The 17,078-nt window shown below is 36.8% G+C and overlaps 1 protein-coding gene across 2 annotated transcripts; it reads left to right on the forward strand.

Moving 5' to 3' along the window:
- The first annotated feature begins 3,933 nt into the window (after positions 1-3,933).
- LOC113075242 (zinc finger protein 217-like) lies at positions 3,934-14,360 on the forward strand. Of its 2 annotated transcripts, none has more exons than XM_026247910.1 (6): positions 3,934-4,135; positions 8,450-10,125; positions 10,493-10,615; positions 10,765-12,102; positions 12,716-12,836; positions 12,916-14,360. In XM_026247910.1, exons 2-5 carry the CDS (start codon positions 8,817-8,819, stop codon positions 12,823-12,825), a joined length of 2,880 nt encoding a protein of 959 aa, XP_026103695.1. In that variant the 5' UTR covers positions 3,934-4,135; positions 8,450-8,816; the 3' UTR covers positions 12,826-12,836; positions 12,916-14,360. The 2 variants fall into 2 exon arrangements, with proteins under 2 accessions (XP_026103695.1, XP_026103694.1); XM_026247909.1 differs by having other exon boundaries at positions 3,934-4,131.
- Positions 14,361-17,078: the final 2,718 nt, after the last annotated feature.

Below are 17,078 nucleotides of genomic sequence, written 5' to 3' on the forward strand. Positions count from 1 at the left end.
TTAGTATTTTTGTATACTTGTTGATACAGGCAATCAGCAGTCTAATAAAGAGGTTGATTGGCAAAAAGTTTTTTATGTATTTTGAAACTACAAAAATATTAAGATGCCCACACACATATATATGTGTGTATGTGTGTGTGATGTAACCCATATTATATTATTTATTGGCAATAGTTTGACAGAATTTTTCACTTCATGATTCAGTCTAATACAAACAGTCTCTGAAAAACATGTCAGTGTTTCGTTCCTGAATTAATCAACCATTTAAATGTTTCAATTGCAATGACTCACTTATTAACAGTGACTCACTTCCACCTACTGGTGGTTTCATTTCACATTTAAAGTACTTTTTTATACATTTTTTTTTTAAATATCAATATTCAGCATTTTAGGATTAAAATGCCAAAACATTATTTATACATTTGTAATGCAGTTTAAATGCATTCATGTCCTGCATTAAACAGTGTGTAAATGCATCTAAATGACACTTCAGACGCAGCTTCTGTGTTTCCTCTGCATTGCATGAATTTTGTTGATAATGATTGTATTTGTTTGGTAACAGCCCCAAATGTCATATTGTTGTAATTTACTTTATTTGATTACATTTAAGAATAGAGGGAAAAGATTCATTTCTGTCACTCTTGTGAGCGCAACATATATACATATATATATATATTTTTTTTATTTTTATTTTTTATTTTTATCGCACCCCTTGGCTTGATATTTAATTCTTCTTTGCTTAGTGATTGTTTGCTAAACCTAATTCACAGATCATCATAAAATAATCTTTTATCTTATAATTAGGTCTTATAAAACAAACTATTTGCATCATATGTATATAACGTTTTATTTTATTTATTAAACTGGTTAGGGTGACCCCCGAGAGCTTTGACACAATTCAAACACTGGGGGGTGGGGGGTGTATTATCCCCCCTGTCCCCCCAGAAGCTACGCTCCTGCTTGGAATGACATCATTTAGTGTGTAAGCTACTAAACATTTCAACAAAAAGTGCTCCTTGAGGTCTTTGGGCAGTTATATTATCAGAGACTGATGTGGATTTGTTGACTGTCTGGCCTGCTGACAGCTGTGAGCCGTAACTGAGAGCCTCTCTCTCAGAGAAATGACTGCGATAGCCCATCCGTCTGTAAGCCAGCATTCAGAGCACAGATGAATGGGAAGCACACAACACAGACACTCTTCAATGGATTTACTGTAGCTACAAAAGAATGGGAGGTTTGACTTTGGATACTGAAATTAATAGTTCTTACCAAAGAAATCCGTTATGACACTATACGAAGGTTTGTATAATCAATGGCTCATTATAATGAGCAAAACTGAATATATACCGCAAAACATCACAGTGGTTCCTTTGTTGAAACATCAAACCAATGAGGCTCTCTTAATAAAATAACTTTTAAATCCTCACACAAGAACAATCCACGAGCACATGGCCTTAGGGAGATTCCCAAAAGCTGCATCTTCCTTTCCATGTGGGTTGGTGATGAGGATTGCTGACGCTTCATTCACATGCATAATATTAAACTTAAAATCAAGATTTGAACTGATCCAGAAGGACATCCAGCCTTCCATATTAAATGTACAGAATCTGTATACAAGTTGTTGCATTGCCTTAAGTTGAAAGCACCTTTCATGTCTTGAAGGTCAGATTTTTTATGCTAACACAAAGGTCTTTGTATTTGAGTAATTTCAATAACAAAGTTTCCCCGACTGGATGATTGCACAACTTAACAGTTGTGAGCTTTTTCGCCTGAGGGTGTTTAAAGTATTTCTCACTTCTGAAGAAGCATTACATCCCGACTACTCTCCTGTTCCAGTTACAATCAACATGGTCTCTGTGTCACACAAATGCATGCTCTATTAGCATTAAGCATTAAGAGTCATAACAGTTATTATGTTTTGAACACAAATATAAATGTTATTTCCTTGTATGATTGTACTACAAAATTTTTATGTCAAAGTTCATGCAACCCACAAGTTTTACTTGCTTATTTGAATACAGATGCTTTATGGTGCTTTTCTTTCACATTTGCTTGAATAATTAGATCTTTAGTTTTAAGCATGCTTTATAATTCTGGATTTTAGCTTTTAAAGTAACAGTAACAAACCCTGTTCTATGGTCTTTACATTCATGTGTTTTCTTGTGTGTGTGTCTCTTCCCCTCCCCCACTCTACATGAAAAGTGTATGTGTGTGTGTGTTGAGGGAAGCAGGGGACATGATAGGTATCTACTCTCTCAAATAACAGCCAAATTTCCTGCAGTTTCATGCACTTGCAGATGATTCAATGCTTATCTGTGTTTGCGGAAGAAATAATGACTGGAAAGGTTAAGGGAGGAGAGAAAGCAACTTCGCCCACTTCTATTCTGCACAGTAACAGCTAAATGCAAAAACTGGAATTTGAAATACAAGTTTTTAGGAAGATGCCATCATGAGATGGGGCTATATATGTGAACTGGAATAAATAGGTCAAAGGCTGCAGGACAAAAAGCAATGCATTTTGATGTGAATGATTTCCGGTCAAATGACACTAGTTTTAAGTATATTTAGGCTTACAGAGAGTTTTAGAATCAATAAAATACTACCTTAGCGAAACAGAGTTCATTGTTTCATATAGGCCTATATATAGCCTATATATATATATATATATATATATATATATATATATATATATATATATATATAAGCTGAAAACACCAATTAACTAATGTGAACTTTAAATTATTGTTAGTTCTGTCGTGGTTTGAATATAAAATAAAGATAATATTTTATAAAAACGTGTTTTGTAACTTTTTTTGTAAACATATTTAGTCTATTCTTCATTTCGCCTACATACGGGTACCAGCTGCGGGTCGTGGTTTATGAAGGGACATTTGTTTACAATGCGGGCTCATGACTGCTAAATACTTAACTTCCTTTTCATTACTACTTACGGAAGCTATCCTCGCGTCAGAGTCTGTGCATAACTCTCATACCCCAGATCATAATAAGCAACAACCGTAAACCACAATTCCACTGTAACAATCTAGATGAAGAATAGTTAAGGAGGCCATGTGATCAGAGGTGCGCGAGTCGCGACGCTCCATAGAACGGTGTAGGTTGCGTGAACGGTTCTTTTGAACGGTTCGTCGAAGCAATTCAGTGATTCTTTTGCGCGAGGACGTTATTGCGTCACCACGTGGTCCAGGCAGCGTGGCATACTGCATTCTCTTCTTGACCATTTCAATAAAGCCACATTTTTTAGTAAATGTTTTATTTAGTTTAATGATTACCAGAACAGTTTGGTTGAGCCAACATTCAGTTCATATAAACAATTCATTCAGAGCCTATACTTAATAATATATACTTAATACTCATGCAATCATTTTTCACAACTCCTCCAGGGTAATTTTTGCTCTTATAAACTTCCAATGCATTTTATTTTAAACACTTGTGCTATTTTGATATTGTTGTTTTTATTAACATTTTTGTTCATTACGTGTCGAACAAAGTAACAAAAGTAATTCTTGTGATGAGTTAAGTAACCGCTGGGATTGATACATAAATGTTTTGATTCACTAAAAAGGAACGGGATCACGATTCACTTGTTCATGGGAATCAAACTAGCTTTATGTATTTGATTCAGTAAAACGAGTGATTCATTTGATAATAACACTACAGCTCGGGCTGTGTTTTTGATTCTTTATTCATCATTTGTGTCTTCTTCAGACGTAAATTTACTTTGTTGTTATCTAACATGGCTGGTTGCATGTGCATTTTCTTTCCCTTTGCTTTTTTTTGTTCCCTGTTTAAAAAAAAAAAAAAAAAAAAAAAAAGTTTCGCGAACCAGTTCAAATGATTCGTTGCAAAGATCCGACTCAACTGTGCGTTAACGAATCAGACATCCACGGGAGCGCGCCCTCTCTCTCTCTCTCTCTGAACGCAACAGCTGCATAGTGAGTGATTTGCAAACATTGAAAGCAAGGCATTTCGTCCTGCTAACAATTGGCTAACTCAGCTAATCAGATTTCCAGAAAGAAAGAAGCTACCAAACTAACACCCCATAGATATAATTAGTTAATATAACGATTGTTGGCACACAATAAGAATACCTGACGAAGTCTGAACATAATGGTAGGTACGTTATGGAGGGTGAGTTCCTTATTTTCAATATCACTCATCGCTAGCGTGTCGTTAGCCAAATTTCTATTATCAGCACGAGCACAGGTTGATCAAACCTGACCAAAGTTAACGAACTGGGACATATGCTTTAGTTTAACACCGAAACTCTGTTATGTGAAACGAAATAGAAGAGGATGATAAAGTTGGTGTCTCTTTTTGTTATGCAGGAACTGCATTAAGACCTTTTGATGTTCTTTCTTATCTTGAAAGGGGAAAGAATAGAAAACAACTTTCAACAAACGTCTCAGCCATGCCCCCAAAACAAAGTCATAAAGTTGTTTATATATATAACATTATATATATATATATATATATATCAGCCCTGTGATCAAACAAGTTATTAAGATAGCTACAAAGAAGAATGTACTTTTGTGTAAGTCTGGTTTGGTTGGTCATAATAATGATTTTATTTTATTCTTTTTGGTTGAATATCTATTCCGCTTTGTTTTTATTGTTTCTTTCATCCAACTACACACATGGTTTTAAGATAAGTGATTTATTCAAGTTCTTTAACTTCTGCTTCACCATATAGTGATCTCATTGTTCTGTAGGAAAAACAACTCGACTGTAGTTAGGGAGGAGTTTTGTATCACCTTCCAAAAAGACGAAGAAAAAAAAAAAATATATATATAGACAATCAGGTATATTGGCGAGGTGTGTAGTAAAATAACTACTAAAGCTGCTGATCAAGTTAGAATGATCACGTGTCAGGAAATTACAGCCACATTAAAGACACGCTTCCACACACGAGGCATTATTATCCATACAAACCATGATTTTGTTTATAAGGCGCGTCGTTTCCATAGTGTCTATTATGTTTTTAAAAACCGATACATTTAAACGTTGCATCATTACGTCAGTAACCGTCGTTTTAATTAGCAGACGTCGCTACATCTCTCCACTTGTGCGTGACGTCACTTGTGTTCAGAAGTAGATTTGTTTGAATACCCCGTTTTACACACCAAATATGTATATATGTGTATATATGTATTATGTGTGACATAGACACGTCATATATAATATAGACTTAATGCATATAATGTTTTATTCAGTTTTGAGCTTCTTCTAAGATAATTTCCCAGTGGCGGGTGTGTTTTTAACCAGTTTTTCACTTATTTGCATGAGCCGTCCACACCATTTATTGTTCTATAAGACAATTATTACAAGTGTAACAGACACTGTGTCTTTTTAAGAACTTCTTTTGATAGATTTGGATGGTTTGGGGGCCAACAAACATGCTATTCTTGTGAACAGGTTGCATGGCAAAGCCCAAACAAAAGAGTAAGACAAACAGCAGCTGGTCTCTAGCTGTTTCTTCTTCAGCATGTCAACTAACCGTGTTTTAGGCTATTATAATGACTCAAGCATAGGTGGGGCCATTAACTTTATCATTTTGTACTGTTTAAGTTATCTAAATGCTTTTGAAAGTAAATGGCTTTGCTCAGGATTACTTTGTGATTACCATCTAAAGGACTTTGAGAAGCAAAACTGTTGAAATCAGCACAGCGAGGCCTGTCGTTAGAGTATGTCTGCATAATGTAAAAGAATTCACAGATTGTTTTGTTTCTTTTTCACTTTTTTTTTTTTAACAGTGGTTATTCGGTAGATAACTGATGTGTTAAAGCTTCCTTTTCAGCCTCCGTTTCTCTTTTTTTTTTTCATCTTCAGACTCTGTTTCTCTTTTTTGGTGCCTTACATTAGCGAAGCCTATTTTTGTGTTGCATTTCCCTAAAAGTGAGTTTAACTTGTGGTGTGTGTGTGTGTGTGTAGGGAATAGCAGAAGATTGTTGACTTTTCATGATTGATTCTTTTTATCTTTTGTATTTAAGGCGTTGTAAAATAAGCACTTGTGTGTGTGCAGTTCAGAACTAATTGGCAAGATGCCTGAAACTTCTCATTTGGGCTTGAATAAGAGTGTTGTATGTTCATTTGGGTGTTATATAATAGATAAATGTGGTTCTTTATACTTATTGGTTTGTATCAGCATGAATGAAAGGCTAACAGGGTTTTAGAACAATGCAACTCCACCTTAGACCTCACGAGTGAGGTTTCACATACATTGTGAAGGACACCGCTGTAGATACACCTCTGGCTTCCTGTTGCCTCACAGTAATGCATCTAAAGAATGATGGCATTTCGTCAGTTTTTTCCCGGAAAATTTTCGAAAAGATCTGAAATTGGGTTTTCCCTACTTGTGTAAATGTACCAATACAGAACAGTTGATTTCAGACCAATGTGTAATTTATTAGATCTCAGACAAAGTTTTTCTTTGTTCGTGACACATATTCACCGAAATTATACTTTCACTTGGGCTTTGTGTAATGTATGTATGCCTGTGTGTGTGTGTGTAATTATTTATAATTTATTTATTTCTCTTATTAGTTCATTCTAACAGTGGTTTCCATTTTAGTTTTTATAATTTACATAAAGACAAATAACATCAAAATTATTTGTCAAATGCTAGTCAAAGCTATAAAGTGGCTTCTAATTTTTATTATATATTATTATAATGTGTTGGTCATGCAGGTTTTTTTTTTTTTTTAATTCCTCTTATTAACTGAGATTACTACATGAATGTTTGAGCAATTAAAAATGAATTTGTCGCTATGCTGGAGCATTAATATGAACTTGTGAAAAAAATAACAAACAAACAAGTTACAGCATCTCCTTTACAAACTTATAGGCCTATATCTTTTAATGTTAAATCTTATTAAGACATGTCTTGATCATGCTGCATGACTTTCCCAGTGGAATAACTTAGCAACAAGCAAAGAGAACTTTTCTCAAGGGCACAATTATTATAGACTAACACTGTATTCTCAATAGACCATTTTCACAGTTTGCAAACAGTGATGTTTGTTGTGGGTGGAGCCTAACTGGTGGCAGAAAATGAGTTTTAAAGTAGCAGTCTATGGAAGCCATGGGATAAAATAATAAAGGTAATCTTTGAGTTTAAATTTCAAAATTCAGATTTTTTTCCCACACAATTCCGAAATTATACCTATTAAATCTGGTAAGAAAAATAAACTCATCATTCTCTCTTTTTCCCCTCTGCTCAGAATAACGAATTTACAATCCCACACTTCTGGATTTTTTATTTGATTTTTTTTTTTCTCAGAATTGAAAAACATTTGACAAATTGCTGAGTTAGGTCGAGTTCGTTTGAACTGGGAGGTTTAAACTTGCATTTGTGAGAAAATTGTGAGACAAAATATGTAAATGTTATAGTTTTAAATAGTATTTCATGCTTTAACTGTTTGGTTTATACTATGCCCCCTATGTTAATATTATATAGACATATTGTTAAAATAATTTTTATGCTTTAAAAGCAGGGTAATCATAGCAGGTCTCATCCATAGTCTGTCCGTCCGATATTGTGTAGCTTGTCAGTAAACTACGGCTCGGTGTAGTAAAAGCCACTCCATTTGAAAGCAGGGGATGGATATTTAGTACTAATCACAGAACCAGCTTTACTAAAGAGACGCATGACAATCCCATGCGATTAATCGTGCAGCCCTAGTCTGCGTTGAGCTTCACATAGCGTCTTTGACAACAGTATGTTATAAGAATTATTCTCATTCCGATTCTGACGTCCAAAGGCACAACCATAAATTTTTTTTCTCTTATTTTTACTTGTTTCCCTCCACTTGTTCCCAGTGTTTTTCTGCCACCACAATGCGCATGCAGCTGCAAGTGACGTAACTGTGATGTCTACTCCAAACTGGTCTAGAAGCCTTTAGCTGCTGGTTTATTCCCAATTCAGATACTTTAGGGTGGGGTCACAAGCTTTGGATGTTAGCCCAGATCTTTAACAGCAAGGTTATTATTGTGTTTTACCCAGTCTATGTTACCTTAAATAATGATACATGTATTCTAAATTAAAATGAAAGCTGCTGTAACAACAAAATATCGAATGCTTGTTTTTGTTTTAGAAATGAGTTTAGATTATTGCTTGCTCTGTATTTAATCCACATTTGCTGCAACTGGTGAAGTGTACATAAAACAACTTTTCTTTTGTCTCGAGTTTACTTTAGAAACTTAAGCAAAACATCAAACTTAGCCCTGTGTGGTTGCTAATCTTTTTTTAATGATCCATGTGACAGATCATGTTTCATATTAAGTAAGTAACAGTACAAAAGAGATGAGCACTTGTTTTCTCTCCCCCATTAATTTTATCATCTGTAAGTGTAGTGGTAGAGTTGATTACATTCCACAGAACTGGCCACACCTGACTTAGTTTTTTTTTTTTTGTTTTTTTTTTTCATTTCAGGTTTTGCCTGTCAGGACAATTCCTCTGTGTGAATCACAAGAAATCAACTGATCAAGTGTATGCCCCATTACCTGGCAGTGACTGGCAAGCCTCGACTGCTTCTCCTGTACATGATGCCTCACAGGGGTTTACTGAAACTCTTAGCATACGTACTGTGCTGAAATTTAAAAAGCCTGTTTGGAAAATTTGGCAAGTTCCATGGAAGTGTTGAGTTATTTGATATTGTGTAATCTAATGCATGATGTCCTTCATGAGTGTTTCAAATGAATGATTCTTCACATGTCTCATAACTTTCAACATATGGTTTCATACAAGCTTTCAACTGAAACTAAATAAGAAAGAAATACCCAAGTAAATTCCTGCTGACATGCCTACCCACCCATTGTTCCCATATTTGGAAAGTCCTGATGGACTAGGTCATGACATTCTCAGCCACAGCAATGCAAGCATGCCTGGTACTGGATCTAGCATGACGCCCCACGCCAGCGTGGTGGAAAAACTAGACACACTGGCAGAAAGTAGCCTACCTCTAGACTGCATGTTTTGTGAGGAGACTTTCCTGCATCAGGAAGACCTGGGACCACACCTTCTTTCCCAGCATCCCACAACATTCCACGCTCCTGCAGTGTTGCGCGTGGAAGCAGAATTCTTAACTCCCAGCGAAAGGGCTCGTTCTAAGACCTGCCAAGCTGTGGAAAAGAATGAGGAGCTCTGTTGCGTTGTGTGCGGCCAGGCCGTTACAGATGCAACTGAGCTGGAAACGCACATGCGGAAACACAAGGACTCTTTCACGTACAGCTGCGGCCTCTGTGGACGTCGTTTCAAAGAGCCGTGGTTCCTGAAGAACCACATGAGAACCCATGGTGGAAAGGCTAAAAACAAAAACCAGGACCAGGAGATCCCTGCCACCGTTAATGACGTCATCCAAGACCAACCTCCATCACCTGTGGACACGTCATACAAAATGTGCATGGTATGTGGCTTCTTTTTCCTAAACAAGGAAGTTCTGGCTGAGCACAGCAAGGTCCACAATCGAGAACTGGAAGTGGATGAGAAGGACTCCTCTGTTAGCCAACCAACTGAGGAGGTTCCTGTATCTCAGAAGGAATTTTTGCAGACTCTACAGTTGCATCCTTCAGGTGCAAGAGAAGAAGCTGAACAGAGTCATCCATCTGGACGCTGGATATCCCAACTTGATCCTTTTAACACCTACCAGGCTTGGCAGTTGGCCACCAGGGGCAAGATCGCAGCAGGTCCGAACTTGGCCAAGGAGCTCAATGCCGACTCCAACTCTGACAACGAGGACTCTGGTTCTGAAAAAGAGGAACTAGGGGCCATTTGGGATTCTGGGGCTGGAGATAAACCCAGACGAGGCCTACGAAGTGACCTCAAGCCTAGCGAGACTCCTTCACCATCACCTGAGCAAAAAAGTCTGATTCGTAAAGACAAGCCAACAAACTGCGAAGAGTGTGGCAAGATCTTCCGGACATATCATCAGTTGGTCCTCCATTCTAGAATCCACAAGAAGGAACGAGGGGGAGCAGAGAGTCCCACCACACCTATAGACGGGAGGGCCCAAAGTGTAGGCTCTTGTAGTAGTTCATCTCTTGACCGAGCCGAGGAGTACTCAGAGGATGGCTCCGAAGAGGGAGCGCTAGTTGACGCCTTTAATCCAGGTATTATTAACCAAGTGCTTTGTATTGTTTTCATTTTTTATTAGTTCTTATTTGCTTGTTAAAACAACTTGCCATCATCTGTCAGAAGTTCATCCACCGAGTGCTCAAGATTGCTGTCATCTTTTTGAATAATGTACACTAGAATTACCCAGAAATGCAGACTCTTTACTACAGAAGAAGCTTATTCTGTCTCAAGGGTTCAATTGCAGAACTTCAGTGCAGACCTTAGGGTTCCCTCTGCTGGTCGAAGAAAACTCATGCATATTTGACTTGAGGACATTCTGTAGTGCAGCTTGCAGTTTAAATTTCTATTCTGGAATACCATGTGTCATTTAAGGCTAAAATTAACATGTCACTTTTCCTACAGAAAAAAATGAGGAAGGATCGGGAAAAATGAAATTGAAAATTCTTCCTCCAAGAAAATGCAGTTACTGTGGCAAGACTTTCCGCTCAAACTATTACCTCAATATTCATCTCAGGACACATACTGGTTAGTTCTTTGTTGTGTTGTCTTTATAAACCATATTGGGTCTATTTCTGTCTTGCTTTCTGACCCTAATGCCTTGTATTCCAGGATGAATGTAGTTTGGCTATTTTTTGTCTTATGTAAACATTGATGTCTCTCTTGTCATTTCACAGGTGAAAAACCATATAAATGTGAATACTGTGACTACGCCGCAGCACAGAAAACGTCTTTGAGGTACCATCTAGACAGACGTCACAAGGACAAACCTTTCACAGAAATCCCGAACATTCCTGCAACACCATCTGCTAGAAATATCATCAAGGCCATTGAACCTCCCAAGAATGCAGATGACAAACAAGCCTTAAAACCAGTCAAACAGTGGCTTGCTCCTAAACCTCTGCCTGCCAGTGTTAAACATAACCCAGGCTTGAGCCAAGCCATTATTAACAGCAAACATCCTTCCATTCAAGTCAAGCAAGAGTATGTTAGTGCTCCCGCTGCAGCTCCTTACACCGCTGTGGGTGAGGTCAACAAAAAATACCCATTATCCGTAAACCCGAAAATGGAGAAGGAGGCTACCGAAGCACCTTTGAATTTGTCTCTCAAAGTGCCACTTCCTGTATCTGCTACCTCAGTACCCAGAAGCCTGTTACCATCTAACACATGTACCTCGTGCTCTTATGAAACCCTTTACCCTGAGGTTCTCTTGATGCATAAAAAACTCATCCACAAGGAGAAGTCTGATGTCAAGAAGAATGGATACAGGGGATCTCAGAAACCGAAACGGTACACTGGTTGCCCGCCGGCTCTTGAGGGCAAAGACATCACTCCTTTGCCCCACATTAACGGGAAGCATCCCCGTCGGACCAAATCCCCAATACGGCAACCAGAAAAACTTGGGGAAAAGCTTGCGAAACAGCCTCAGATGTCTAAGATTTCTCCTGCGAAGGAGCGCTGGAGAGATCAGCACCAGGAGGGCCAACGAGGCAGGGAATCCGATTCAACCAGCTCGCTTTCTAGAATCTCAGAGCAAGAATCTAGCAGAAAATTAAATGTGCCATTGGTAATCGATCGAGAGTTGTCCAAGCAGAGGCCTGGCCTGGATCATGAGATGAATCAGAGGGCAAGCTTGGGCAAAAACGGAATGGTTTGGCCCACAGATCCAGCTAGACTTTGCCTTTCGGACCGTTTCCGAAACTTGACGCAAACAGACATTGGCGAACCGTCTAGCAAGAGACACAAGTCGTTTGAGCCTCTACATACTGCATCTGGACGGCTTGGAGAGGATTTCAACCGGATTGTGCCCACTGGCAGAAATGCGAAATCCTCGTTGCAGGCGAGCTCACCCTTGTCTTCAGCTAAGGTGACTCCCACTCCATCTCCCAACAGCATGCAGGCCGACTGGAATGTCATCAACCTGCTCCGCAACTACACACCTAACAACCTGGCCTCGCTCTATCACCCCACTGCTGCAGGCTCCAGCCATGCTGTCATGGCCTCACCTGTCACTGGTGAGCATTTACAACATGTTCATCAGCAATTGGTCAGTGGTCAAATCTCACAAACTGTGATTTCAATACTATATAAAAACAAAGATATCTCTCTCTGTAATATATAATGTATTTATTTATAGATTTCACGTAGAGCAGCATTTACCACACAGAGGCGTTGTTCACTGACAGGCTGCGCCAAACCATGATCATGTTTTGTGCATGTTTGCGACATCTTGTCAGTGAACAATCTTAGTAGTTATTATATACAAATATTGTATAATATATATTAGTTTGCATACAATTATTTCAAATATTTACTTAAGTATGTGTATATATATTTTCAGGATTGGTTTTGTTGCATTGTGAACTATCAGTTTAGCACATAATTTAATGTTATTTAATGAACAGCAAAAATTGCTAACTAAAACCAGAAATTGCGTGTGTGTGTTTGTGTGTATCCTTGTTTTGTTCTTAAAATAAAATTTCAAGAATTTTCCCTTTACAATAATCCAGGCTGCAGCTTTTAAGAATTATTTGAAGTTTTAAGACTTCACCATGGCTTCTTAAATTTAGTGAGGAGATGTCCTGGGATCATAACTGAACACTACCCTGTATTCTCCTCTTTTTTTAGGGAGCCGGTCCTTGATGTTCCCTCACTACTCCACTAGTATGACTCAGAGGAGAATCCAAAGCAGCCCTCTGAATAACGAACGCTGTGGACCTTCAGAAAAGAGCTCTTAGACCTATCCAGGGTAAATGTCTTCTTCAAATATCCTTCACAGGTATTGCATTGTGGTTTATGTAGCTAATCGCGCTGTTTCTCCTCCGCAGCTTTAAAATACGCTGAGAAAATGGTGGGGTCCTCGGTTGGGAGGAACGTTTAACTGATTTGATGTCGCTCACTGTTCTTCAGACACTACCGTCGAAGGGTTTGACGTGTTGGAAGGATGTACTGTGTGGATACGGGCCTCAGGCTCGGCTCTAGCCTTGGCTGCAAGGCAGAACAAACTTGGACTGCAGCCTTGAACAGTGTTGTTTTGATTCAATTTGCATTCCATTATGGCAATAGATTCATCTGCGGTGCACTTAACACGAAGCTGAACGTCTGACGCACTCCGTGCATGACAGTTGACTTGTGAATCTGTTGTGGGTCGGTGGTTTATTATGACAGCCTAAATACTAATCAAACCACAAGCCCAGCAAGTGCCTCCATTACTTTTTATTAAAAGCCTAAATGCACGAGGGGACGGCACTGAGCGAATAAACAAAGAGGGCCGCTGTGTTTTTTTTTGCTTTCCTCTAATGTGTATTGTTAATGTTTAACATCTCTTTTGCAGGTCAGCTTTATGCTATGCACAGAACGAGATCATTTCCAAATTAGAAACCTTCTCATTTGTACAAAATCTAGCTGCTGTTACCGTCTCGGGTGCGAGACTTCTGAAGCAAAGGTGACGTACTGTGTACTGTTGTGTAGGGTACATTTAAAAGTCAAGTAAAATACGTAAATGCAGGGACTGCGTGGAACCTCTTTCACTGTGACAAAGACATTCAACGGATCCTCAGGATTGATGAGAAACATAACTGTGATTTTCCGACAAATGTGTGCTGAGCATTTTTGATGCGATTGTTACGTTTTCATACACCAGAATGTTTTTGTAATTGTAGTCTTTTTTTTTTCTCTTAATAATCAAGTGTATATTTATTTTCAGGCGAGTGTGTTGCTTTATTCATTTGTATGTGGAATGCTGGCTAAAGCTCGTCATGGTTTCTGTTACTGTCTGCGTTCATTATACTAACTCTGAAGATGTTTGGAGAGTTAACTTATTTAGTAATATATAAGGGGCTTTCATGAGCTGAAGCAAATGCATCAATTTTCATTGATAATAAACTTGAAGCATTTTGTGTTTTTCGTTTGCTTCACACCACAATGCTGAATCGCCCCTTATTTAGTTTTTTTTTGTTGAGTCGTAGATCAGTTAGGCTGAGTGATAATGGATTTCTATTCGACTTTGGTTAGAAACCAATGCTGCTTGATGCTAAACGCAGGTTCGATCTGGTTTTTGTCCTCGCTCCCGCTCAGTATTTCGACTCTTAAACACACCGAATTGGGTTTGTGTAGGTAGTTTGGTTTAGGATGTAGTGGCCACCGTGTGTAAATGTGTTTGTAGTTGTGCTCTATAGGGTGTATCTGTTTGCATTTTTAATTTTTCTTTTGCACTTTCACTAATGACTTTTTCCCTTGAGAGTTCCTTCTTTTGTGGTCAGGTTGTGCAAAAATGATGAAGCCAGGATGCTTTTTCTCCCCACTCTTCTTGTCCGATGTTTCATGAATGATGCTGTTGTTTTTGCTCTTTAACAGAATGTCATTTGGATTTGCAATCTTGTAACCCACCTTGTTATTAAGCCAGGTGTATTCCAGGGCTCAGGCCCTTTCTAGAGGCAGAATAAAGCAGTTGTGCAAACTGGAAAGAAATGTCAGGTTGTCTGTTTTTCATTTTTCATCTGTGGAAGGTGAGTGTGTATATATATATATATATATATATATATATTTTTATCATGATTGTGGATGTTTATTATATAATTAATCTTGTATGTCATATGTTTAAAATGTGCATTCATAGTTAGGCAAACTGTATAGTATAGACAAACTGCTAGTGAAATGGTAGTCTTTCTAATGATGTGTGGCTTTAATGATGTTTAGATGTTCACCCCTCTTGACCTTTAGATAGAGTATTTGCTTTTTTGATCATATTTCACCCCCAAAAGCAAACTGTAACCCTTCACAACAGGATCTCATGTGTTAACATTGGTTAATGTGTTAACTAACATAAGTAATAATGAACTATACATTTTTAAGGTAGTAATTAACCTTTGTTATTGTTAGTTAATAACCGTTTTATTTTTGTTAGTTCACAGTGCGTTAACTTTTGATTAATAATGTATTATTAAATGTTGAGATTAAGTTTGATAAAGACTGTTCGTTCATGTTAAGTAATGTAAACAAATGGAATCTTGTAAATGATTATGCACACACACATCATTAGATTAATAATATATTTGTATTTTTTTTTTAATTTGTAATTCTAATAAAAAAAAATGATTTATTAGAATTTTAAATAAATGATCATTTATGCATATAATTTTTAATGCAAAAAAAGTATACTATATTACTTCAAATAGTTTGGCATTGCAGGCAAGTATTAAAGTCCAACTCATGTTTTCCCCGCTTTCAGTAAATGGTATCTTTTTTTTAGACCTACAGTGTTAATTAGACATATATTTTACAGTAGAGTTTCTATTTGTGGCTGGTTGCATAAACAGCTTAGACTAGTCTTAAAAGTTAGTCATATAACTCCCATATATACCCCCCCTCCACCATAGAAACATCATAAGTCATGACCAGTCTTGAAGGGGGAAAATAAAATTAGAGTATTTTCAAATTAAACTAAGCTAATCATATCATTTTAAAGTCGGTAACAAGAAGGCAGAATGTTTTAAATTGAATCCAAAAAGTAAGGCTGATTACCGCTTGGTTAACTACTAGTTCAAACTAGTTAAGTCACTGTCTTAACATAGTGGCTAGGATTATGCAACTGGTTGCACATTGTATGATAAGAATCATATATTATTATTTATTTATATATATATATAATATAATATAATATAATATAATATTTTATATATATATATATATATATATATATATATATACTTTAATTTAGTAAAGCCAATGATTGAAGCTTTGAGCAAAGGCTGTTGTCAGTGTTGGGAAAAGTTACTTTTAAAAGTAAATCATTAAAATATTGCTTTACTCCCTTAAAAAAAAAACTTGGTTTCATTTTATGGAAAGTAATACATTGTTACTTTTGTGTTACTTTTTCTCCTCTGTCCTGGGGTGGTTTGCTTGTTTTCAAATAAATAATATAAAAAGTTATATTCATGCAAAGTCATTTTTGCTCAGTATTGTTGAATGGGATCACTGAAGGTCAGCAGCAAAGACACTGTAATAAAAATTGGATTAAATACATTAAGGACTTTTGTGTTAACATTTAATTATTCAGTTTGTATAATATCCATTTCAATGTTTTTATTCATTTTGAGGAACACGGAGTCTGTTTTTGTGCAGGTGAGATGAGTAAATGCATGTACACATTTAGTCTAAAATTATAGTCAGCTTCATGTTCATAAAGCACACACAACACCTTATTCCCGATTTCTCTCAACATGGCAACATGAGAGCTGTCAGTCAATACATGGGAAAACAAAGTAACAGGCGTTACTTATTTGAAAAAGAAACTCCGATATTTTCTTGTAATATAAAAATAAACAAATGTTACCTTTGAGCACAAAACCAGTCATTTGCAGTTATATTTGTATCAATAGTCAACAATACATTGTATGGGTCAAAATGAGCGATTTTATGCCAAAAATCATTAAATAAGTAAGTGTAGATCGTGGTCCATGAAAATATTTTGTAAATATCCAACTGTAAATATATACTTTTTTTTTTTTAATTGGTAAAATGCAATGCTAAGAACTTAATTTGGACAACTTTAAGGCGATTCTCTCTCTCTCTCTCTCTCTCTCTCTCTCTCACAATGACCCTTATGACTGGTTTTGTGGTTCAGGGTCACATGTTACTTTACTAGTTACATGAAAAAATAATCTGATTATGTAACAAGCATTACCACAAACTTTGTTTGTAAGAATATTACTAACACTTTATCAATTTCAAATATTCTTGATGAATAAAAGTATTTTATTTATAAATAAGTTAAAAAGAAAACACTCCAACCTGAAACCTTTGATCAATACGTTTTTACAAAAGATTTCTATTTTGAATAAATGCTGTACTTTGTATGAAATTATCACGTAAAAAAATAAATAATAATAGTTTCCAACATTAAAAATAAATCAGCATCTCAGAATGATTTCTGAAGGATCATGTGACACAGACTGGAGTAGCCTAATGATGCTGAAAATGCAACCTTAAT

The sequence above is a fragment of the Carassius auratus genome, unplaced genomic scaffold, assembly GCF_003368295.1.
Source record: "Carassius auratus strain Wakin unplaced genomic scaffold, ASM336829v1 scaf_tig00016526, whole genome shotgun sequence".
Lineage (NCBI taxonomy): Eukaryota > Metazoa > Chordata > Actinopteri > Cypriniformes > Cyprinidae > Carassius > Carassius auratus.